Source organism: Ovis aries, chromosome 15 (assembly GCF_016772045.2).
Source record: "Ovis aries strain OAR_USU_Benz2616 breed Rambouillet chromosome 15, ARS-UI_Ramb_v3.0, whole genome shotgun sequence".
Classification (NCBI taxonomy): Eukaryota; Metazoa; Chordata; class Mammalia; order Artiodactyla; family Bovidae; genus Ovis; species Ovis aries.
The window spans coordinates 64,814,262-64,839,279 of record NC_056068.1 but is presented as its reverse complement, the minus strand read 5'-3'; the positions used below and the strand labels follow the sequence as shown (position 1 = coordinate 64,839,279).

The following is a 25,018-nucleotide window of genomic DNA, read 5'->3' as shown; positions in this document are numbered from 1 at the left end:
ATCCACACCTACTGTACGCTTTTTCCCTCTTAATAAACACTTTACTTATCTCACCACTTTCTATCTTTGTGGAAATTATTTTCTGCAAAGCCAAAGGCCCAGGGCCCTTGTCACTGACTGCTGATCTAGAAACTAGGATCTGGTACTTTCACCACCCCACCCTGGTCTCAGTCTCTGGCTGGGAACCCAAGCCCTGCTCCAAACCACTGCAGGCTGAGGCCACCCAAGACCATATCCTGTGGTTACTTGGAAACCATGTCAACTCCTCCCTACTACCATCACCAAAGGACTAGGGCTGGTTGACCAGCAAGAAAGTAAAACTCTCCTCTTCTAACCTCCTACCCAGCTGCCCTTTGGCACATTCCCCACCCTCCCCTTTAAGGTTATTTTTGGTGCCTGTTTTAACAAATTTCACTTTAATAGAGAAACTGAGGGTGAGGAAGAAGGCCCATACCATGGGATTTCCATGGGGTCAGTCTCAGACAGATAATACAGACAGTGATTTATATTTATTGAGCATTTAGAACGAGCTCAACCCTGTGCTAAGGATCTTATGTACATAATCTCATTAAATTCTCCAAATAGTCCACAAAGTAGCTTTGGTTATTATTTTCATTTTACAGATGAGACAGTTGAGATTCTGAGAGTTGGTGGTGAATGGAGGATTTGACCGCTAGGTTCTTGCTCCCAGTCTTTTGGCTGCGGTGGGCCCCAGAAGCAGGGCTGGCTTTCAGGGATTTCCCTGAGTGGAGTCCCTGTGGCTGTGCTCCTGTGCTCCCAGGCTGTTCTGAGTCCCAGGACTCTGCCTTCCCCAAGTTCCTCCCACTGTTTTCCCTTCAACTTCCACTGCTTGCTCCTCGCTCCAAGCTGTTCTCTCTAGCCAGGCCTTGGCCTCCTCCATCCCCCATTCTGGACACCAGAAAGGCTTTTCTTCTCGGACTTTGCTTTGGGCCCTCCACCTTCTGCTCCTAAACAGTCAGAGTCTTCCATTAACTATGGAATAAAATCCAAGCACCATGACTACATGCTTTCTCTTTACCTTCTCTCTCCAAACTGTACAGAGTGTTTATCCTCTTGAGTTGGCTTTTGTTCTGAGATATGTCTGTGTGTGTGTTTGTATCAGTCAGTTCAGTTGCTCAGTTGTGTCCGACTTTTTGCGACCCCATGGACCGCAGCATGCCAGGCTTCCCTGTCCACCACCAACTCCTGGAGCTTACTCAAACTTATATCCACCCCATTGGTGATGCCATCCAGCCATCTCATCCTCTGGCATCCCCTTCCCCTCCCGCCTTCAATCTTTCCCAGCATCAGGGTCTTTTCCAATGAGATTATGTGTGTGTGTGTGTGTGTGTGTGTGTGTGTGTGTGTGTGTAATCTCAAAACTGTTTAAAATTCATTTTAGTATTTATTTATTTTATTTATTTGGCTGCACCAGGTCTTAGTTGTGGCATGCAGGATCTCTAGTTATGGGCATTTGAACTCTTAGTTGAAGCTAATTCCCTGACCTTGAAAGTTTGGAGTCTTAGCCACTGGACCACCAGGGAAGTCCCTAAAATTCATTTTTTTAAAAATGTTTTTATTTTTAGTTGGAGGATAATTGCTTTACAGTATTGTGTTGGTTTCTGCTATATATCAGCCTGAATCACCCATAGGGATACATATGTCCCCTCCCTCTTGAACTGCCCTCCCACCTCCCACCTGGTCCCAACCCTCTAGGTTGTCACAGAGCATTGGGTTTGAGCTCCCTGCCTCATATAGCAAATTCCCACCAGCTATCTATTTTACATATGGAATTGTATATGTTTCAAAGCTACTCTATTTGACCCACACTCTCCTTCACTGTGTTCATAAGTCTGTTTTTATATCTCCATTACTGCCCTGCAAATAGGTTCATCAGTACCATCTTTCTAGATTCCATATATGTGTGTGTGTGTGTGTGTGTCTAAAATTCATTTTAATGGTTTACATTGTCATGGATCCTTTGAAGAAAGGATAATTAAAGGATAAAAGTATCCTTTAATTAAACATGTAAATAGTCATTTATTTCCCAGTGGCACTAGATGAACTCAGCCCTTTTTCTTAGAAAGACCTCCCCCACTCCCTCCATAGATTGAGATCCTGCCTCTCTCAGGTCCCAGCTCAAGCTTCCCCAGTTCTGGGAAGCCTCCCAGTGATCTAGGCCTGAATGATCACTCCTCCCAACCTCGGTTCTTCATCTGATCTCACAAACTTGAGATCAAGCATGTCCTGAAACCCCAGCGCTTCCCTGAGTTAGACCTGGGTGTCAATCCTACTCTGACAGCTCCAGCCAAGTGACCTTGAACAAGTCATTTCATCTCTGAGTCTTGGTTTTGGCATCCATACTACGGGGACAGTGCCATCTACTGTACATGGTGACTATAATGGCTAAATAAAACACTGCATACACAGAATTTTAAGAAGCAGTGTGCCTGCTGGCTGGGATTGTAGCTTCTGGACCCAAGCTGCTTGGGTTCAAACCCTGGCTCTGCCATTTACTTGGATGAGCTATTGAATTCTCATGCCCCAGTATCTGTCTCTGTAAGACTGAATGACAGGTGTATTATGAGGAATAAATGAGTTGATACATGTATGGTACTCAGATGCCTGGCACAGAAAAATTGATCAAGAATGTCAGCTGTTATCTTGTAACACATCCTTCCTCCTCACTTCAACATCTCCTTTGCTGTCTCCATACCTAGACTGAACGCCCTCACTACCGGGAAAATGCCTGCGCGTTCTTTTATCCCTGAGCCCGGTACCCTGCCTGGCATGTGACAGGAGCTCTTTAAGCTGCTGAACTCACCATAATGGGCGCTGTGGGTCCATGCAGAATACCCCCAGCAGCCTATAGAGGCAAAGGATAAGGTTTCCAGACTGTGAGGGCCGTGAGCAAACGCTGGGCAGGAAGGAGACTGGGGATACAGGTGAAGGGGGGAGACAGGTTGACTGCTTTTCTCCCATCTCCCGCTCACCCCCTCCCCCAAGGCCAGGCGTTTAATCTGGCGGACTCAGTGTGTGCAGTCAAGGCAGGCACTGGACCTCCCATCCGGGCTGGAGGTGGGGTGGGGCTTCAGACCTCACCTGAGGTGGGGGGGAGGTGCTGGGGGGGCAGGGGGCGCAGCCCCGGCTACCTCCGCCCCCCATTCAGGGTCCTGCGGGCTTCTCCCCTGCCCTCACCGCCTGGGGGAGCCCAGCCGGACCTGGGCGGGCCTCCGTGCCCCGCAGCTTCCCTTCCAGCCGCAGCCCGGGGCCTCCTCGCGTGGCCACACCTCCCCGGGCTCCGCAAGGGTTAAGGCGGCCGCCGAGAGGAGAGGTTTGGGCTGACGTCGCGCCGGCTGAAGGTGGTTCCCCTCGGATGAGGATGGGAGAGCCTGGCGAGCTGAAACCCGAGCTCCCGCTCAGCTGGGGCTTGGGGAGGTCCGCGTAGGAGCCGCCTGCCCGCCGGCCTGCCTCGGTCCCTCCCCAGCAGTCACTCCGGGCACCGCCGCGGGAACGATGGAGCTGGGCTGGTGGCCGCAGCTGGGGCTTACTTTCCTGCAGCTCCTTCTCATCTCGTCCTTGCCAAGAGGTACTGTGGGTCACATTCAGGAGCCCCCAGGAGGGGACTTTTGTCTCCTGGGGTTAGTTAGGGGGCAGGAGCGGGGTGTCCCAAGAGAAGGTGCTTGTGTGTCTGTGGGTGGTGGTGGTGAGCTTTCTTCTAGTGGGAATCTTGGGGGCTTGGCTGGTGGTGCTGAAGTGTCCCTCTTTCTTTCTAAGAACGTGACACCGTTTTTCTGCCATCCCAACTTGTGGGACTGAACTGCCTCAGGAAATGTACCAGCTTCCGTTTTATGTGCCTTTTTTTTTTTTTTTTAAGCTTTTTAAAGCACAAAATTATCGCTGGGGTTCTACCCAGGCTCAGGTGCCCCCTCTGACATGCAAAAGCCAAATCTCTACCTGGAAAAAGACCCCTCCCAGGTGAGCTGGGAGGAAAGAGGTGAATAAGAGCAGGGCTTGCAGCGAGGGTGTTTGTCCTGAAGCATCTTGTTGAGGAAATCTCACACCACAAGCGTTCAGAACAGATTCCCAGCAAGGGAGAGGTGCTCACTCAGCATATATACACTTCCTTTCCGATAAGGATGAGAAAGAAGAAGAAAAGGCCGGGGTGAAGAGTGCAAGTTGATTTTGGGGATGCGCAGAGTTTATTTAGAAAGAACTGTGGCTTCTGTGTTTTTCACATGTCATTTTCTGAGCCACAAACCCCACTCCAGATAGGCTCCTGGGGCAAGTGAGGTTGAAACAAGACCCAGACAGAGCTCTTGGGAGCCTCTTGACCCAGCAGAAGCAAGGGGAGAGCAGGCTTGTCCTGTGACTGCTGCTGGGCAAGCGGGGAAGGAGGACTTCTTAGGAGCATCTGGCCCTCTATGGCTAGAGAAGCCAGGTGTCAGGAGGCAAGGTGAGCGCTCAGGAGGTAAGAGGCACAGGTGATAAAACAGGGCAGCTTTGTGGAGGAGCAGGGAGTGTATGAGCCTTTGCTACTCCCCTCTGTGAGGGTTACCTGCCCCCTGTGCTGGGGACCTGTCACCTTTGCTTTACTTACGAAGTGGGTGCTTCACTGCTGCATGGAGCTGGCAGGCGCCCAACAATGAAACAGTAAGTTGGGAGGTGAGGGTGTAGAAAGCCATCAGCTACTGTAGAAGGGAAGCTGGACCTCGGCACACGTTGCTTCATGGTGAAGGAACAAAAACCGAGATACATGAAAAGCACACACACCCCTCCCCCCCATTTTAGTCAATACTTTCCATCTACCTGACAGCCCCAGGTGAAATCTTCCTTGCTGATTTACTCTCAAGCTGAAGAGTGTTTCGTTTGAATTTTGCCTTACTGGTATCCGAAACAGCCCAATAATATAGGGAGAAGGAGCCCGGGAGGGTGGAGTCTGATAATCCTTTAACCCAGCCACTTGCCCGGGGTTTAGTTGGTGACTTTTCCTTAAGACTGTCCCTGTTCCACCTCTGCCTTTTGGAGCCAACGTTCCAGGGCACGGCGGCCCAAGCCCAACTCCAGAGGAGCCCGCTTCCTCTGATAGTGCCAGGCTCCCAGGTTTAGTTTTCTTGTCCCTGCATCTCTTTTTCTAATGTGGCAGGTGAGATGGCTGAAACCCATAAAAGCAGAAAACTAAAGCTCAGCTGCCCCTTTTTCCTTGCCCAGGATCTGAAAAACCCGTTTATCCCTGACCTGAGAATCTCTTATACCTTTTACTCAGGAAAGAAAGCTGACTCTGTAAAGAATCGTCTGCCAATGCAGGAGACAGGGGTTCAATCCTTGGGTGGGGGAGATCCTCAGGAGAAGGAAAGGGCAACCCAGTCCAGTACTCTTGCCTGGTGAATTCCATGGACAGAGGAGCCTGGCGGGCTACAGTCCATGGGGTCGTAAAGAGTCGGACGCGACTTAGAGACCAAAACAAAGCTAACAACAACGAAAAAGCCAAACAGAAAAGAAGAGCTTCAGGGAGTGTGCATGGTCTCTGGGGAGCCAAGCTGCTGACTGAGCCGGAGAGCAAGGCTATTTCATTGTCTGTCGAACATTCACGTTTAAAGGGAGCACAGAGGGATGGAGTGGAGAAGGAAAATATTTCAAGTTGTGAGCGAGTGAGTCCACTCCCTGCTGGAATTCTGAATCTGGCCCCCGTCAAGGAAAGCTTAGCAGCATATTTCCTCTAATTACTTTTCTAAAAAGAGCATTTGATGAAATGTAAACATCCACTGGGATGGCACGGCAGACGGTTGTTGCTCATCGACTCGGGACACGTGTCTGAAGATGAGAATCCAAACATCAGGCCAAGTGATAACCCAACACAAACAGCATGTGAGGGGAGAAACCCAATTCCACTGACTTCACCAAATAGCAGTAGCTCTGCCAGCAGGATCCAGCCTAAAAGGAACAACTCATTGAAAAGATGTGACTCTGGGGAATGAAGCTTTCACATGAATAACTTCACAAGTGTTGCTTCCAACAGACATTAGCTGGTGGGGAGCGAGCATCCAGGCAACCAGGGAGGATAATTTGAAGCCCAGATATGCAGTGGGCAGGAGCAACCAGTACAGAAAGGGAATGTGGAAAGAAAGCGAGGGGAAAGGAGTGGCAAGAAAAATTAGATGTTGGTTTATAATGGGATGTGTTAGCAAATTCCAAGGAGAGAGCTATGAAAATTGGGCCTTCTTGGCAGGGCTAGATTTTTGCGGGGACTATGAAGAGGGTTTTCCCTTGATATATACTCTGAGAACTCCTAGCTTTCCCAACAGGGAAATAATTTGATGGTGGGATCATGGGTTTCAGGAGCTAGGAGTGACTGGAGAGATCATTTGGTCAGAGTACCTCAAAGGCAGAGGAGGAGGAGAGTAAACATCTGAGCATTTATGATGAGCTTATTGTTTAAACCGAAGCAGGGCAGGTGCTGTTATTCCCCAGATGGGGTTTAGAGAGGGTCTGTACCCTGTTCAAAGATACATAGGCAGGGTTCCTGGAAGAGTGAAACATTTGATATAGCAGTTCCACCTCTGGGAATAGACACAAAATAAGTGAAAGCTGAAACTCCAGCAAATATTCACACACCCATGTCCACTGCAACACGATTGCCAGCAGCCAAAAGGGAGAGACAACCCACGTGTGGGTAAACAGAATGTGGGTCTATACACGCAATGGAATACTATTCAGCCTTAGAAAGGAGTGAAGTTCTGGTTAAAATGACAACGTGGATGAGCCTTGAAAACATGATGCTTAAGTGAAAGAACCCAGACACAAAAAGATAAATGCTGTATGATTCCATTTATGTGAGGTGCCTAGAGGAGTCAAATTCATAAAGGCAGAAAGTAGAACAGTGGTTACCAGGGGCTGGAGGAGGAGGGATTGGAGAGTTAGTTTTTAGTGGGCGTAGAGTGTCAGTGATCTGATGATAACATTCTGGAGATGTATAGCAGTGATGGTTACACAGGCCATTGGACTGTACACTTAAAGGTGATTAAAATGGTAAGTCTGTGTTATTTACATTTTGCTGCAGAAATGATTCCCAGGTGGCGCTAGTGGTAAGAACCTGCCTGCCAATGCAGGAGATATAAAGAGATGCAGGTTCAGTCCCTGGGCCTGGAAGATCCCCTGAAGAAGGAAATGGCAACCCAATCCAGTATTCTTGCCTGGTAAACCCCATGGACAGAGGAGCCTGGCAGGCTACAGTCCATGGGGTCGCAAAGAGTTGGACACAACTGAAGTGACTTAGCACAGTACAGCAAAATGATAAAAAGAAAACACAAGAAGATTAGTGGAGCCTGGGGTGAGCCCAGACTGTCAGATTCCTGAGTCAGGCTCGCCTGGTTCCCGGCTGACAGACTCACGCAGTAACAGCCTCCTACACTGACGCGCATGTGATCGTGGTGTGGTTTCAGGACACACGTAGCAGGAGAGGGTCCTTCCTTTCTCCCATGCGGGTGGTGCTACTGTTGTGTTGTGGGGTGACTCTGGCAAAGAGGGAGGCTATAACATGGAAGGACTTGCAGCCTTTGGGTAAAGGTCTGCAGAAGTATTTAGCAGGGTATAGTGCTTGAAAGGTTTTGAACCTGAATGCTTTGAGGTGGACTGGGTCCTCTGTCTGGTCTGACACTCCACTTCTCAGTTCACAGGTGTCTTACCTGCTGGTCCCTGCTTATATTTGCCTTGTTGACCTCTGTTCCTGGGAGGGATGGGGGAGAAATGGGATGTGAAAGAGAAAAAGTGGAAAGCTGGGTGCTGAATGGGGAGAAGAACAAGTGAGCATTTTGCAGCTGACAGGAACATAAATATATTTTCACTTGTGTGTGTTGTGGAACACAATCTCACCTCTGTGACCACCAGTAAAATGTTTTATGAATGCCCTTGAGGGTAGGCTGTTGGTTGAAGTTGAGGGTGAGGTTGGGTATTATATTTGGGTCAGTAAGCTGGGGACAAAGCACCTTTGGACCCAGAGGCAGAGATGACCTGGAGCATGTAATTCCCTTAGAAATATCCAGAAGCCTTAGGGAGGGCTTTGGAATGCTACTGGCAGGGACTGTGAGTTTGACTTAAATTTATCTGCATCTGGGTTACCCTGGCTAGACGGCAGTGGCTGAGATTATGGCGTCTCATGGTGTCTGGAGGACCTAATGATTGGCCTTAAGTCAGAAAATTATTTCCATCTGCTCTCCTAGGGGTGCCCGATCCCGATGCAAGAGAAAACCTCTCTACCTGCCTTTTTTGAGCCTATTTCTAGAAGCTGCAGTTGATTTGGGGAGAAGGGTGCACATTTCAGTAATAAATGAGGGAAAGTGATACCCTGCTCCTCCCCTCATGTGGGAGGACCTGTCACCCCCACTTTGCGGATATTTGAAAGTCACAAGAGCCCAGAACCCTCTCATTTTATTTTAAAGGGGAGGGAAAAGCAGTGTTTACATTTTCTAATTCCTGAATTCCAGGGCAGAGGACCCTGAGGCCAGCTGGAGCTTTGAAAGCTACCAGATCAGTGGCAGAAAGTTATCAGATTTCAAGCCTGGTCTATGTTTAAGGAGTTCTGTTTGTCAGTCATCCTAAGATCTGGGCCAAAGCATTAGGTTTATAATGGAGAGAAAGAAGTAAAATGCAGGAAAAGTCAAACTTCATATCTATGAACAAAACCATTCAGGGAAAGTAGAGAATTAGAGTTGGCTGGAGATATTTCTCTGAACCAATGGGACTTTGTGCTACTCACCGCCCAACGCTGTTCCTTTCATTGTTCTCAGTTGTTATTTGTGATACAGACACAGAGCCTGTGTGGGCTGAGAGTGGAGTGAGTAGGGCTGCACATCAGATATTTCACCTGTAATGGTGGAAACACCAGTGGAGGAAGCCTCATCCTAAGGGACCAGATCCCAGATAATCTACTGGTATTTGTGGTAAATACCAGGCATTCTCCTATATGTTTTACATGTGTTCATTTAATCCTCACAACATACCCACAAGGTGAGTAGTTATTATCCCTCGTTTACATACCGAGAGAGAGGTACAGTACCTGCCCAGGTCGCAGAGCCGGACATCAGTGTTTTGAACCCAGTCTGACCCCAAAATGCATACACCAAAGCAGTAACACCGCTATAGTCAGTAGTGGGTCCAACTGTGATAGATCTTCTGTCTGTATTTTGGCCAAATCATAAGGATCATGGTGATAGTAAAGAGTTCTGGTTATCCTGTGGATATTCCAAGAGCTGATATTCTCCAGCCCCTGAGTCAGCAAGGTCACATGCTCACCACTGTGGAGGCCAAATGGATGTGAGTGACGAGGGAGAGACCTCAGCCCTCCCCATGGGACCACATGGAACCCAAGAAGAGCCATTTTCTAGAGGAAACAGGAATGTTAAGCAGATCGCAAATCCCACTCACTTCTGGGTAGCTGTCCACAGGCACATGCATCTCATTATGATTAGACATGGGAAGTGAGAATTTCTTTGTCTCATGGTCAAATTTTATAATCAAAATCACATTTCTGTTTGTGGAGCGACAGAGTTAAGGATGAGACATGCTTCATGCCTGGCCCTGAGACTGTGGAGCACTAGTCTTTTATGGATTTATTCTGTCAAGATCGTCAATGTGTAAATTCTTAGGTGATGGAATAGGAGTAGCAGGCCTGGCATGAATAAGGGGAGGCATTTTTCTTTCTTCTTTTTTGGCATAACACAGCTGATGGATATTGCAGGGGATGGAGATGCAGCCTCCCTCCATTAATAGTGAGATGGATTTTAACCAGTTCATTTCAACCTTGAATGAGGATCTGCTGTCTTTTGGGTCTTTTGTCGAGTGGTTAAGAGAGCCCAAATGAAGATACATGTTTCTGTCACCTTCTGCCTCTGGAGTTGGGGACATGCCTTTATCCCTGCAGTGTAGGCATCTTTATCACTGTCCTCTCCAAGATTCTGGCTGTTTCAGGGGGCTGAATTAGTGGTTTGGCAGCGAGTGTCAGTAAGTAGAAGTCTGGTCAGTTGATTTGGTGATTGGAAAACCAGGGCTGCTGCTGCCAGAACAGAGTGAGGAACACATTCAGGCAACTTTAGCTCATGGGGAAGTGCAGCAATTGTCCTCATAAGCTGAATTTATGATTGGTTAAAATAAATTTCCAGCTAGCTTAATGGAAAACCACTGGGTGGAGGAGGGATGTTGGCCTGGTTTGCCTCAAATCAAATCGTTTGAGGACTTCGGCGAACTGAAGTGTCAGTTTTCCAAACCCAGTTCTATGCCAGTTTACTTCACAGGATTCCTTTGAAGATGATCAGTTAATCCCCTGTATGGTGCGACCCCACTTTGGAAGTCAGTAGTGATGGTGGATAACACCTAGGATGCCTAGGATGAGTTGCCTGAGCTTAGCTTCTAGCTGGTAGCATCTACTCCCATATTTTCTAATATACCACTTCACTCACCTGGGATGCAAGCAGAAGGAAGGGCTTGGCTGGTATAAAGAATCTTTATTGCCTTACTTCTTTCTTGTTTGGCTTTCTGCCTCCCACTGGGTGGTCCACTGCCTGCTTCTAAGTGATGTTCAGCCTCCTTTCTGTGCAAACCTGGCTCCCCTGACCAATTCACTGGTAGAACAGAACAAGTGAATATTCAAGTCTTCATGGAAATGAGAGACAAACTGTAATACACCAAAAAGCAAAATATATGTAATTGTAATGGACCCAACTGGGGCTTCCCTTGTGGCTCAGTGGTATAGAATCCACCTGTCAATGCAGGAGACTCAAGTTTGATCCCTGGGTCAGGAAGATCTCCTGGAGGAGGAAATGGCAACCCACTTCACTATTCTCGCCTGGGAAATCCCATGGACAGAGGAGCCTGGCAGGCTACAGGCCTTGGGGTCGCAAAGAGTCAGACACGATTGAGTGACTAAACAACAGAAGTGGCCCCAATGGATTCCCTGTAAAATAGACTCCAAAAGGTCATAGCAGGAGCCGTTTCTAACAGCAGTCTTTGTCACAAATAACCTGACCCTGGAAATCACATATGCCTGATGTGTCTGCATTCGTATAATTATTCAACAGACTGGAGATAGCAGGATGAATGAGACCAGTCCTTTTCCTAAAGACACTTGTAATCTGTTGAGAGAGCTCATGGTCTAGCCTGGTGTTTTCCAAAGTAGGTTTCATGAGATACTAATATTAAAGGATATTCAGCAGAAATAATAAAACCTAGGATGTCATGGTGAAATAAGTTTGGGGAATGTGGGAATTAACTTGGTACAAAGAATATTATAGGCTCAGCAAAGCCCTACAATAAAGCAAGCTGTTACTAGTGTTTAAAAAGTTGTTCAGCGGCAGAACCTCTTTTCATGTCATACCTTATACCATCAGTGGATTTAGCACTCCATGGAATACAGTTTGGAAAACTCAGGTCTCTTGTCCATAATGAGTAAAACATTGAAGAATATCTCTCTCACCATTATGGAGGACAAGGTAAGAAGGGAATTTGAAAATCTACAAAATTGGAGCGTCTCTTTGGACTTCTGCTGAGAGACGAACAGGAAGTCTGTCATCCTGCTCACTTCACACTTGCTGAGACATTGAAAGAACCATTGGGATGATCCTGGACCTGTTGCTGTGATAAAAGTCCTCACCAGCGTCGACCTGCGTAGTTCACCAAGAAAGCTTATTCCTGGTCTGCACGGTGCTCACAGTAATGTGACTGCCTTGGGATCATTGGGCGGAATGAGGTGTGACTCTGATTAAGGTGCACGTGGTGATGAGACAGTCCCAGGGAGCGGTTAGAGCTATGACTTGACTTCCCCACTTAGGTTGTAACCTTGGTGACAGTTACCCTGTCCCCACTTCAAAAATGAGGAGAATATTCACGCATCCTTCTAGCTCCTGGGAACACTGAGTTCAAGATCCAAGTCCATTCATTACCAGTTAACCTCCCCCCACCTCAACACACATGTTGGTTTGTCTCCAATCTTTTCTTATTTATCCTCCTGTCTGCTAGTTTGGGTATAGCTCAGGCACCATGATCCTGATTTATACACCCCGGAAGCGGTCTGGTCTGTTTACACTGGTGCTGTATCCCATAGAGACAGCACGTGAGTTTGAGCTGTTCATCAACCCCTGTTTGCTGTTTCTGGGAACAGCTTTATTCCTCCCTTTCCTAAATATTGTTCTTGTTGTCATGCAACACGGTTTCTCCCTTAGCCCTCCCATTGCCTGCCTCCTGTCTCTGCCCAGACTTGTTTCAGTTTGGATGACTACAGTGGATAAGGAATAAAGCAGCTATTCCTTTTAAGGGTTTTCTGCCCAACCCATAACCTTCTCAGCAAAGATTTAGCTCTTCCTGGCCGTTTTATGTATTTCGTTCTTGACGCTGATATCTTAGTATGGATGTGTTCCAGTTTGAATATACATGCACACAGAAAAATAAAAGTATAGGTATGGTTGTTGTTGTTCCATTGCTCAGTAGTGTCTGACTCTTTGTGACCCCACAGACTGCAGCACACCAGGCTTCCCTGTCCTTCGCTGTCTCCTGGAGTCTGCTCAAACTCATGTCCATTGAGTCGATGATGCCATCCAACCATCTTATCATCTGTCGTCCCCTTCTCCTTCTGCCTTCAATCTTTCCCAACATCAGGATCTTTTCCAATTTGTCAGCTCTGTCATCCGAGCATCAGATGGCCAAAGTATTGGAGCTTCAGCTTCAGCATCAGTCCTTCCAGTGAATATTCAGGATTGATTTCCTTTAGGAAATAGATATAGTTATATATACACTTATGTGTGTATATGGGTGGACGTGTATAAACATGGGGTGTAGAGTATTATGATTTAAAACATGGGCCAGAGTTTGAATGCTGCCTCCATTATTTATGGCTCTTTTCTTGGAAAATTACTTAACCTCTTTCATGTCATACCTTATACCATCAGTGGATTTAGCACTCCAGGGAATATAGTTTGGAAAACTCAGGTCTCTTGTCCATAATGAGTAAAACATTGAAGAATATCTCTCTCACCATTATGGAGGATAAGGTAAGAAGAGAATATGAAAATCTACAAAATTGGAGCGTCTCTTCGGACTTCTGCTGAGAGACAGACAGGAAGTCTGTCGTCCTGCTCACTTCCAACCTTCCAACCATCTTCCAACCTGTACACTGAGAATAATAGTGTCTTTATTTGAGTTTGAGAAGGGAATGGCAACCCATTCCAGTATTCCTGGCTGGAGAATGCCATGGACAGAGGAACCTGGAGGGCTGCGGTCCATGGCATTGCAAAGAGTTGGACATGACTGAGCAACTAACACACACAAATGAGATAACCTATTTACTTTTAAATTATTATTGGGATATAGTTGATTTATTATTTTTTTTTATTTTTGTTTGGAGTGTAATTGCTTTACAATGCTGTGTTGGTTTCTGCTCTCTAACAGCACGAATCAGCTATATGTATACTTACGTCCCATCCCTCTTGAGCCTCCCCTTACCCTCCCCATCCCATCCCTCTAGGTCATCTCAGAGCACTGAGCTGAGCTCCCTGCGCTATATAGCAGGTTCTGAAGTGGTACTGAGCCATAAAAAGGAATAAAATTGAGTCATTTGTAATGATGTAGATGAACCTAGAGTCTGTCATACAGAGTGAAGTTAAGTTAGAAAGAGAAACCCAAGTATAGTTGATTTACAATGTGTTAGCTTCAGGTGGACAGCAAAATGAATCTGCTATGCATATACACATATCCACTCTTTTTAAGATTCTTTCCCCATATAGGCCATTACAGAGTGTTGACTAGAGTTCCCTGTGATATAGAGTAGGTCCTTTTTAGTTACCTATTTTAAGGCACTGGCACTCCACTCCAGTACTCTTGCCTGGAAAATCCCATGGATGGAGGAGCCTAGAAGGCTGCAGTCCATGGGGTCGCTAAGAGTCGGACATGACTGGAGCGACTTCACTTTCACTTTTCAGTTTCATGCATTGGAGAAGGAAATGGCAACCCACTCCAGTGTTCTTGCCTGGAGAATCCCAGGGACGGGGGAGCCTGGTGGGCTGCCGTCTCTGGGGTCGCAACTTAGCAACAGCAGCAGCAGCAGCAGCAGCAGTGTCTATGTGTCAATCCCAATCTTTGATTTATCCCTCCCTTCCAATTTACCCTCCCTCTTCCTTACCCTTCAGTGACCATAAGTTTATTTTCTACATCTGTAACTTTATTTTGTAGATAAATTCATTTGTAACCTTGTTTTTAGATTCTACATATAAGTGATATCATATCATATTTGTCTTTCTCTGTCTGGCTTACTTCATTTAGTGTGACAGTCTCTAGGTGGTCCAGTGGTTAAGACTGAGCTTTCACTGCAGGGGGTGAGGGTTTGATCCCTGGTTAGGGAACTAAGATCCTGCATGCCACATGGAACGGCCAAAGAAGAAAGAGAGAGAGAGAGAGAGAGGGAGATAGTTTATTCAGTATACTGCTTTGCAAAAATGAGTACTCAGGAAATTAAAGTCATCTTCTGCTCCTCTCTTTTCTAGTATTTTTCCCACTAGCACAGAAGGAATTAAGGAGAAGTATTGGGTATTCTATCTTTAGTAGGCTGGAATTTACATGGTCCTTTTCAGGCTCACTTCATCTTGGTGCACAGTCCTATCCTAGTCATCTGTGACTCTGTGTCAGAAAAAAAAAAAAAATTCCAAAAGGTTCACCGTATGTTTATTTCTCTGAGACTTGCTTTCTCCCCTGCTTTTATCATGCATCTGCCTTCCAACCTTAGGCTGAAATTCCTTCCACATGCCTAAGTTTGTCCATGTGCTGGATTCTTGCAGGGATTTGAGGGGCTGGTGTCTTGCAGAGTGGGTGATTCTGGGTCAGTGATGTTGTCTCCCAAACATGAGATGGTGCCCATGGCCACCTGTTGTGATTCAAGGGTAGAGCCAGCCAGGAATCCTCAGGCCAAAAGAAGTTCCTCTTCATCTTGTTCAAGCTTGTAGAGCTGGGGGAGGCAGCTATAATGAGGACTAGCCTGCATGAAGCCGCTGCCAGCTTAGGGCTGAGTGAACCATAGGACATACCATTATAAGTGCATCACCCTCGTTCAGCCTGACATCTGCTCTTGGTCATCTGCCTTTGGTAGAAGGAAAATCTGGCTTCTGCTTGGCATCAGTGAACCTGAACATGAAGACAGTAACACTGACTCTGGAGGCTCCTGACAAAGGGATAGATGTGGTTGACCAAGGCCCCCAGAGAGCCCTGGCAGACTCTGGCTCAGAAAAAAGGTTTTCAACATGTGGAGAATTGGGGAACAGGTGGGATTGTTTTTATGTCTGAGGAAATCCAGATTAGATTTTTAGGGTAAGCATAAGTTTTATTGTTTTCTTAAGGAAATATCTTTTCTTGTATTACTTTTAAAAAATATTTATATATTTTTGTCTGTGTCGTGCAACTTGTGGGATCTTAGTTACCTGACCAGGGATTGAACCTGCGCCTTCTTCAATGAATGCTCAAGTGTCCTAACCACTGGACTGTCAGGGAATTCCCAAGGTTTATTGTTTCTTAATTTATACATTCTAATGCTTGGCTTGAAAAATATTTGCTGAGTTTTATTGCCAGGAACTTTTAAGTGCATTATTAAAAAATTTTTAGTAGCCAATGCTAATTAAGAAAATAAAATCTATTCAGCTCATATTGCAGTGTTGGAAATAACCCAGAAGCAGCTGTCTTTCTGTGCTAGGGATTTCTAGCACAGTTGTTGAGGATAATGGCAACTTGGGACCCTTCCAAGATGCTCGAGTTTGGGTTTTATTCCCTTTGGCTATAGATGTAGAGTTTCTCTTCCTAGAAGAGAAGCAGCAGGAGGTGAGGTATGTCCTATTTAAATAGGCGTCTGGAGGAGGAGGTATTAGAGAGAAGAGATTAGGAAATCTAAAAGCAAGGGGGAGGAACTCAGAATGCCGTGATAGAAACAAGAACAGACTGCTTGGAAATGCCATGTATGTGTGGGCCTCTCGGGGAGACAGTTACCCCTTTTGTTCCCTTAGCCATCTGTATCTTAGCCACACGTATGATGGCTTTTAAAAAATTTTTTTGTGGAATATAGTTGATTTACAACCTGAAATTAACACAATATTGTAAATCAATTATACTGCATTAGAGTACATTAGAATGTACAGCAAAGTGAGTCAGATATATATATATATATATATATATATTCTTTTTCAGATTCTTTTCCCATATAGGTTATTACAGAATACTGAGTAGAGTTCCTCGTGCTGTACAGTAAGTCCTTGTTAATTACATTTTATATATAGTAATGTGTATACATTAATCCCAGTCTCCTAGTTTATCACTTCCCCCCGTGTTTCCCCTTTGGTAACCATAGATTTGATTTCCAGGTCTGGGAATCTGTTTCTGTTCTGTAAGAAAACTTCGTTTGTATCATTTTTTTATTAGATTGAACACACAAGTGATATATATTTTTTTTCTTTCTCTGTCTGACTTACTTCACTTAGTGTAAAAATTTCTAGGTCCATCCATGTTTCTGCAAATGGCATTATTTCATTCTTTTTTTATGGCTGAGTAATATTCCAACATATATATGTACCATATCTTCTTTATCTGCTGATGTGTTTTAATTCTAGAGGGAATAATGGTAATGTCTCAACAAACACGCAGTTTTTCTTCCAAAGCATTTTATGCTCATTGCCTGTTTAACTGCAGTGAGATTAACAACCCCATCAATCTACATCCATTCTCTTGAGATTCGGGGAAAATGCCACAGCAAGATGTCTTGTTTGTGATTGTCCAGCAGCATAAATGAGAGGCAGATTCAGTATTAAAATTTGAGTAATCTGATTTTCAAGTGTGTTCACTTCGCCAGTGATGCATTCTTGATCTGTCAAGTCAAAGTTGTGAACTCTCTAGAGTCAAAGAATTGTGTTGAAAAGAATAAGACTTTGGCCCTAGGAAGAGCTGGCTCTTTCACCTGAAAGCTGTGCCACCGAGGACTATTTATTTATCATTCTGTTCCTGAGTGTCCTCATCTGTTAAATGAAGAAAATGATACTTACTCTGAAGGGTGGCTCTGAGGATTCAGTGAACTGGTTTGTTTCAAAGGCTTGGGTACATTCTTGTGGGGGCTGGGACCCAGGGAGAGGGGACGACAAATGAGATGCGACAGAGTGGAGCAGTGTGCTTAATAAAGGATGGAGAGGGGAAGAACGTGACAGATTGATTTTTGCTTCCCTTTCCTCCCCAATGTACTAATGCCTGCAAACTAGGTTTCTAGGGAGTCTATTGAAAGACTTATCACTCCTGATACCCAAAGGGGATGATGAACATGTTGACTTTCCAGCTATCATTATCTTACTAGCAAGAGGAGCTATGAGAAGGGGAAGACCAAGGTCAGCTGAGGGTGGGAACCCAGCCAGGCTGGGACTGAGAGTCACTTGGTGGTGGGGTGGTTTTCAAAGTCGCAGGAGGAGATACTGAGTCATCAAGAGCCCTAGTAACCATTCCATCACCCCTGACTCACAGCATTTCCTTCTGGGATTTGCCTGGAATCTGTCATCAGCCCCGTGGAGTGGGCGGTCAGACCTTCAGGTGGTTAGGAATGTGCTGTGTTAGAAATCAATACGGGGCGTTCAGAGAGCCTGAGAAGAGGCGGGAGAATGAGTCGGGATGAGAGGGCAGCCCAAGCTGCCTCAGTGTAGGACTCTGATTCCTACATCTTTTTTTCCCCCCTCTGGTCTTAGGTTTATAATGTGAAGGACAGCAAAACAGTCAGTGGAGATTTTCATTAAATGTGGTTAGAGGGGAGGGCTGTGGGGTTTTTGAGTGGAGACAAAGGCATGTTCTAACATCAAAGAGGAGTGAGCCCTTGATGAAAGCCCCTTTCTTTGCCACCTTCTGGGGTGGCCTCAGCCTGGGCCTTTGGTCTGACAACCGACATCATGTATGGAACAGGCCGACTCACGTTTTCATCAAGAAGTCTCTGACTTTTTTCAGATTTGCCTGAACAGTTACCGCGTCAGCTTATTTCCTTGAAACCTGGTGTTGAAAAAGTGTGCTACTCAGAGATGATGCTGTGGGGACTCCATTGCCCCTTCTGCCCTTCTGTGGAGTTAAGCCCTGGTTGTTTGAGGGATTAAGTACTCTCCGTCTTGTCAGCAGGAGAAATATTTCAGTGTTGGAGAGCCTTAGCGCTAGCTGCCAGGCTGCGAAAACAATGCCGAAGGCCCTGAGGACAGCCGGCTTTCTCTCACTCATTCATTCACCTTTTCCGCCACATCTATAAAAACTGAACCTGGACTTCCCTGCTGGCTCAGTGGTAAAGAATCCGCCTGCCAATGCTGGAGACATGGGTTCAGTCCCTAATCTGGGAAGATCCCACATGCTGTGGAGCAACTAAGCCCGTGCTTTGCGACTACTGAACCTATTCCCTAGAGCCCGGGGCTGTAACTACTGAAGCCCTCTGCCCCAGAGCCCTTGCTGCAATGAGAGATGCCCGCAATGAGAAGCCCATGCACGGCAACTAGGGGGTGGCCCCTGCTCACCACAAGGAGAGAAAAGCCTGAGCAGCAATGAAGACCCAGCACAACCAAAAACAAACAAATAAAATTTTAAAATAAGCAAAAGCCGAACCTGTGCCAGTCAGTCGGCATTGTTCTCATTGCCTTGATGTTTGCATGAATAAGACAGAACTGAGAGGTTAAGTGTCTTATGTTTTCCAGCGTGAATTCAGGAAAAAGCAGAGCTGGACCATTGTAAATGAAATCTCCACTCAGGGGGGCTGCCCCAAGCATGGGAGCTGGGGAAGGGCTTGGGCAAAGCCTATGATACCAAAGTATTGGGTTGGCCAAAATATTTGTTCATGTTTTTCCGTAAGATTTTATGAACTTTTGGCCAGCCCACTACTCTGCAACTCTCTTGATATTTGTTTACCCTGATTTACAAAAAAAAAAAGAGGAAAGAGAAGCGCTTGTCCACACAAAATAATGTGGCAATTTAAAATCACTTCTCAGGACTACTCAAGGTCAAGAGAAGATGTTCATGCCTGAAGTAAAGAAATAAAGCAGTTTCTAAAGAAAGCCAAAAATATAATAGGTTACCAGTTTTGAGAGGTTAAGAAAACTGTGTACACATCTTTTAGCTTCTATGTGTGAGTATATATGTTAATTAAAAGATGATAATTGAAGGGTAAGTTATTTCTGAATACTTTATGTATAATTTTATTTTTTTGATGCTTTCACAAGAAATCTTTTCTATTAAAGTATAGGGTCTTTTATGGGTTTCCCTGGTGACTCAGATGGTAAAGAATCTGCCTGCAATGCAGGAGACCCAGTTTTGAGCCCTGGGTCAGGAAGACCATCTTGAAGAAGGGAATGGCAAACCACTCCAGTGTTCTTGCCTATGGAATTCCAGGGAGAGACGAGCCTAGTGGGCTATATAGTCTCTAACGTCACAAAGAGTCTGACATGACTGAGCAACTAACACTTTCACTTTTCATAGAGTGTTTTATAAATAAATAAATACTTTATCCAGTGGAAAAGTTGAGATAAATGAATGAATGTATGATGTGCCCGGAACTTTGTGAGTTCAATGTTGCTATGTGATTATGGGCACGTGCTTGACTGTTTGGTGCCTTGGTTGATTCCAAGGTGGTGCTCTGTGAGTTCTTGATGCTTAATTTGTACTTATTTCCTAGGAAGCACTGGCAGGATAAAACTCATTTGTGGTTTAATAAGACTGTTCTTTTTTTTTAATAAATTATTATTGAAACACTGTCATGCACATCTGCTTATATATTATCTGTGGCTATTTTCTATTGAGTAGTTGCCACAGAGACCTCATGACCCACAAACTAAGACAACATTGGAAAGCAACTATACTCCAACAAAAATTAATAAAAAATTAAAAAGATAAAGTTAAAATGCCAAGAAAAATGTATCTGCCTCTTTACAAAAACCATTTACCAATCCCTAGGTTAGACAACAAGTAAGGCTTTGTTCTTAAATGTGGACAGCAAAGTAACCTTTGTTCACCTACAGCAGCCCAAAAAACTGGAGGCTGTCCTGGCCTATTTTGCCCTCAGCAGCAGGCTTGCTCATGTCTTCCCTAAACCTGAAATTCTACAGGCCTCCCTTTCTTCTCAGAATTCCCTAAAAAAAATGGAGTTTCTCTTTGCTTATTTCCTACTTAGCTCTTTTCCTCACTGATAAAGAGAAGAGGTCAGAGTAACTCATTTTAACTTACAGGAAAATATTACCCATTTTGCTGGATCATTTTAAAAATTAAATTGCATGAACAATATAAAAGCACTTCAGCTAAACAAATATTAAAATGCTTTAGCATACATGCAGGAAAACCTTCAGCTGCTTTTCCACTGTTGGTGTTTCTTTAAATCCTAGTTTTTGTAACTGGCTTTTAACATCATATTGAAATTCCCTGAAATCTGTACGTTCATGCATGCATGCGTGCCCAGTTGCTCTTTGCGATCCCTTGGACAGTAGCCCACCAGAATCCTCCGTCCATGAAATTTTCAAGGCAGGAATACTGCAGTAGGTTGCCATTTCTTCCTCCAGGAGATCTGAAGCCAAATGACCAATGTGCCCTTTGTCACAATTGGAGGAGGAAAAGTCCAGGAAATTGTTTTTGCCTGCTTATTGTATTTTCAGATCTCTTCAGCTGATCAACTTTAAATATTTCCTCATATAATATTTCTTAATAAACTTACCTGTTTATTTCTTACATATATGTTTTGGGGCACTTTCCTGTCTCTTTTCCAGCCAGGTGAGAAGTAAGGGTGATGGACTTACCAGACCAGAGGGGCTGAGTCAATAACACCATTAACCCTGTATCCTCCTCCCTCACTTCCATATTCCTGGGAAGTGATCTTATCTTGGCAAATAATAGATTTTTATTTGTTATTTTTTTTAACCCCCCTTAACAAGCAAGAGAATTCCAGAAAAACATCTATTTCTGCTTTATTGATATGCCAAATCCTTTGACTGTGTGGATCACAATAAACTGTGGAAAATTCTGAAAGAGATGGGAATACCAGACCACCTGACCTGCCTCTTGAGAAACCTGTATGCACATCAGGAAGCAACAGTTAGAACTGGACATGGAACAACATACTGGTTCCAAATAGGAAAAGGAGTACGTCAAAGCTGTATATTGTCACCCTGCTTTTTAAATTTATATGCAGAGTACATCATGAGAAACGCTGGGCTGGAGGAAGCACAGGCTGGAATCAAGATTGCTGGGAGAAATATCAATAACCTCAGATATGCAGATGATACCACCCTTATGGTAGAAAGTGAAGAAGAACTAAAGAGCCTCTTGATGAAGGTGAAAGAGGAGAGTGAAAAAGTTGGCTTAAAGCTCAACATTCAGAAAATGAAGATCATGGCATCTGGTACCATCAATTCATGGGAAATAGATGGGAAACAGTGGAAACAGTGTCAGACTTTATTTTTCTGGGCTCTAAAATCACTGCAGATGGTGATTGCAGCCATGAAATTAAATGACGCTTACTCCTTGGAAGGAAAGTTATGACCAACCTAGACAGCATATTGCAAAGCAGAGACATTACTTTGCCAACAAATGTCCGTCTAGTCAAGGCCAAGGTTTTTCCAGTGGTCATGTATGGATGTGAGAGTTGGACTATAAAGAAAAAGCTGAGCACCGAAGAATTGATGCTTTTGAATTGTGATGTTGGAGAAGACTCTTAAGAATCCCTTGGACTGCAGGGAAATCCAACCAGTCCATCCTAAAGGAAATCAGTCCTGAATATTCATTGGAAGGACTGATGCTGAAGCTCAAACTCCAATATTTTGGCCACCGGATGGGAAGAGCTGACTCATTCGAAAAGACCCTGATGCTGGGAAAGATTCAGGGCAGGAGAAAGGGACGACAGAGGATGAGATGGTTGGATGGCATCATCAACTCAATGGACATGAGTTTGGGTGAACTCCGGGAGTTGGTGATGGACAGGGAAGCCTGGCGTGCTGCAGTTCATGGGGTCGCAAAGAGTTGGACACGACTGAGCGACTGAGCTGAACTGAACTGAACCCTGTAGTCCTGTAGACGTGGTGCGAATACCCCTCCTTGACCATCCATTTGTTCTCTGCGTTGTATGTTTCCTCGTCGCGGTGAGTGAGCCTGTGTCTGTGAGGTCCTTTATCCAACGTCTGCTCCCCTATGAAACTCCACGGGAATGATGTCTGTTCTTCTCTCCATTGTATCCCAGCGCTCAGCCTCCTACCTGGGACGTGGCGGACGCTCTGTAAACACTTGTGGGATGAAAGAATGAACTCATCAGTTCACCCGCAGTCTTGGCACTGTGCTCAGTGGGATAACTGAGGACCAGAGTGGTTAAATGACTGGCCCTGCGTTAACCTTTCTTTTGAGAAGACACAGTGTGTTAAGTTCCCTGTGGATGATGTAACATTACCACAAACTTAGTGACTCAAAACAGTACAGTTGTATTTTTGTACAGTTCTGGAGCTCAGTGGTCTAGAGTGAGCCTTAGGAGGCCAAAATCAGGGTGAGGGCAGGCGTGCGTTCTTTGGATGCTAGGGGAGAAGCTGTTTCCTTTCCTCATCCAGCTTCTGCAGGCTGCCTGTGTTCTTTCAGCTGTGGTCCCTTCTTCCATCTCGAAAGCACAGCACTCTGATCTGTCTAATGCTGCTGTTGTCACACCTCTATTCTGACTCTGACCCTCCTGCCTCCCGTTTGTAAAGATCCTTGAGATTACATTTGCCCTACCTGGACAAGCCCCCATTCTCTCCCCATTTCAGGATCCTTAAATTAGTCACATTGGCAAAATTCCTTTTGTCATGTGAGGCCACATTTTCATTGGTCCTGGAGGTCAAAATATGTACATCTTTGGGGCTGTTTTTCTGTCTTCCAGACAGACTGCTTGGGAAGGAGCCAGCTGGCTGACTTGGCAGACAGCATAGAAACGGACTTCCCTGGGGTCATTCCCTTTGGCTAAGACGATACAATATTCTGGACCGTACCTATAAAATTAATGTATGTGCTAGGGAGAGCAGAGGTGGACTTGTTCATTGAAATAAAGAGAAATGCCAGTGAAGGCATTGTAGGGAATTAATTTCTTGGGTAAAGGGAGGCCCGCAGTATTCCATGGCTGGACTAGGCTGCTGCTTTAGGAAAAACAGGCTCCACCCTCTACTGCAGTGGAGCAAACCTTGCTTGGCTTTCCACATTTATAAAAGTACAAGGCTTACAAAAGTTGCAAATAATTTTTATTCTGTCAGTGTCCCCAAGGAGTCATCAATATTTGTAAATTCTTAGAAAACCTGGAAGGATGGAGTACTTGCCCTCAGATGAGCAAGGGGAGGGGTAAGACATGAGCCACACCCGACAGGCATGTCAGATGTTCAGAGAGTTGGGAAATCATATGGCTAGACTAGGCAGGGGCTGGCGCCAAGGGATTGGGACCCAAGTTAGATAACCTGGGCCAGCTGTTCTACACCCTTCATCATGGGAGGGAAACTGCCGCTGTTTGATATCAGCAAATTATTGAGCAGAACAAGCTCTCCTGGCTCATCGCTCTGACCCACTGGATGAAAATTCTTGACTGTTGAAGCTCTAGAGTGGACGCTGATTCATTCAACAGGGATTTATTCAGTGTCTCTTGCATGCCAGGCCCATCCCTATTTATGGTGGACAAATCAGGTGAGGTTCCTGCCAGCTTATGGTCATGTGAGGGAGACAGATGACATACCAGTCAGTGGAAACACAGAAAGGGATTATACATTGTGGTAAAGGCTGCGAAAGCAAGCAATTGGGATGCTCTGGTAGAGAATACTATGGAAGGATGAGCAGAGGCACAAACTTCAGAAGAGAAAGTCAGTGAGTACCGTTCTCAACAGGGGTCATTTCCACCGAAGCCCAGTGCTTTGATAGAGGCAACGGGGAAAGCCAGTGTGAAGCCCCTGGGCTGAGCAAGACCTTTGTGGCTTTGAGAAATAGAAGGTGGAAAATAGTCACCAAGGAAGGGCTATAGGACTCAGGAGAGAGCAGCTCTCAAAAGCCTTGGGAACCATACCAGAGCATTTAAGTTTTGTTCCAAATGCAGATGGAAACAACAGAAACATTTTATGTAAGGAGTTGATATGTGGTATATTCAAAAAATGAGATCCTTGAGAAATACCGAGTTATAGTATCTTTCTTCTTAAGCTGATAGCTGTTGAATGTTCATTATGTAGTGAGCACTATGTAAACTCTTTATATACATTGTCTTATCTAGTCCTTTCAGCTAGCTCCTGAGTTTTATATAATGAATTCATTTCATGGGATGATAAACTGAGACTGAGTCAGTAAACTAACTTAGCCAAGATCATACACCCCGTAAGTAGCAGAGGTGGGATTCCAAACCCAGAACTGTCTGACTCTGATGCTTAAGCCTTTAAACATTTTTATTTCTCTCACTATTTTTTAACATTAAAAGCATAATAAAAATAACACAAAATTTGCTACAGAAGCCATTTTAAGCATACAATTTGGTGGCGCAATATTTGCCCTTTCGTGTCTGGCCTCTTAGTGTGTTTGCAAGGTTGGTCCATATCATTATTTGTATCAGCATCTTGTTCCTTTTCATGGCTGAATAATATTCCGCATTCAGAATATTGTGTACATATTCCATTGCTTGCTTATTCACTCATCTCTTGGTGGACACTTGGGTTGTTTCTACCCTTTGTCTATTGTGAATAATGCTGCAAGTATCCATTTCAGTTTCTAACTTTGATTTGGGGTTATATACCTGGAGTATATAAATTTTGATTATATACCTAGGAGTAGGATCACTGAGCTGCACGTTAATTCAATGTTTAGCTTTTGAAGGAGCTGTCAAATTGGTTTCCATAGAAGCTGCACCATTTTACAATCCCATGAGCAATACTCGAGGATTCCAGTTTCTTTACAGCTTTGTCAACACTTGTTATTTTCCTTTTTTTAATTATAGCCATCCTAGTATGTGTAAGGTGTTATCTTGTTGTGCCTT

The 25,018-nt window shown here is 45.0% G+C and overlaps 1 protein-coding gene across 3 annotated transcripts in view; it reads left to right on the top strand.

Annotated features, from left to right (window-relative positions):
* The window catches only part of PAMR1 (peptidase domain containing associated with muscle regeneration 1), a 193,211-nt gene that overhangs the window by 109,326 nt on the left and 58,867 nt on the right, over nucleotides 1–25,018 (top strand). The window contains exon 1 of one of the 3 annotated variants that reach the window (XM_004016406.5): nucleotides 3,339–3,589. The exons of 1 other annotated variant lie outside the window; for it this stretch is intronic. In XM_004016406.5, the coding sequence (XP_004016455.1) occupies nucleotides 3,517–3,589 (73 nt within the window). In that variant the 5' untranslated portion in view covers nucleotides 3,339–3,516. Of the gene's footprint in view, nucleotides 1–3,338; nucleotides 3,590–23,847; nucleotides 23,869–25,018 lie in introns of those variants that run through there. One more of the 3 variants, XM_042233357.2, reaches the window with a different exon arrangement.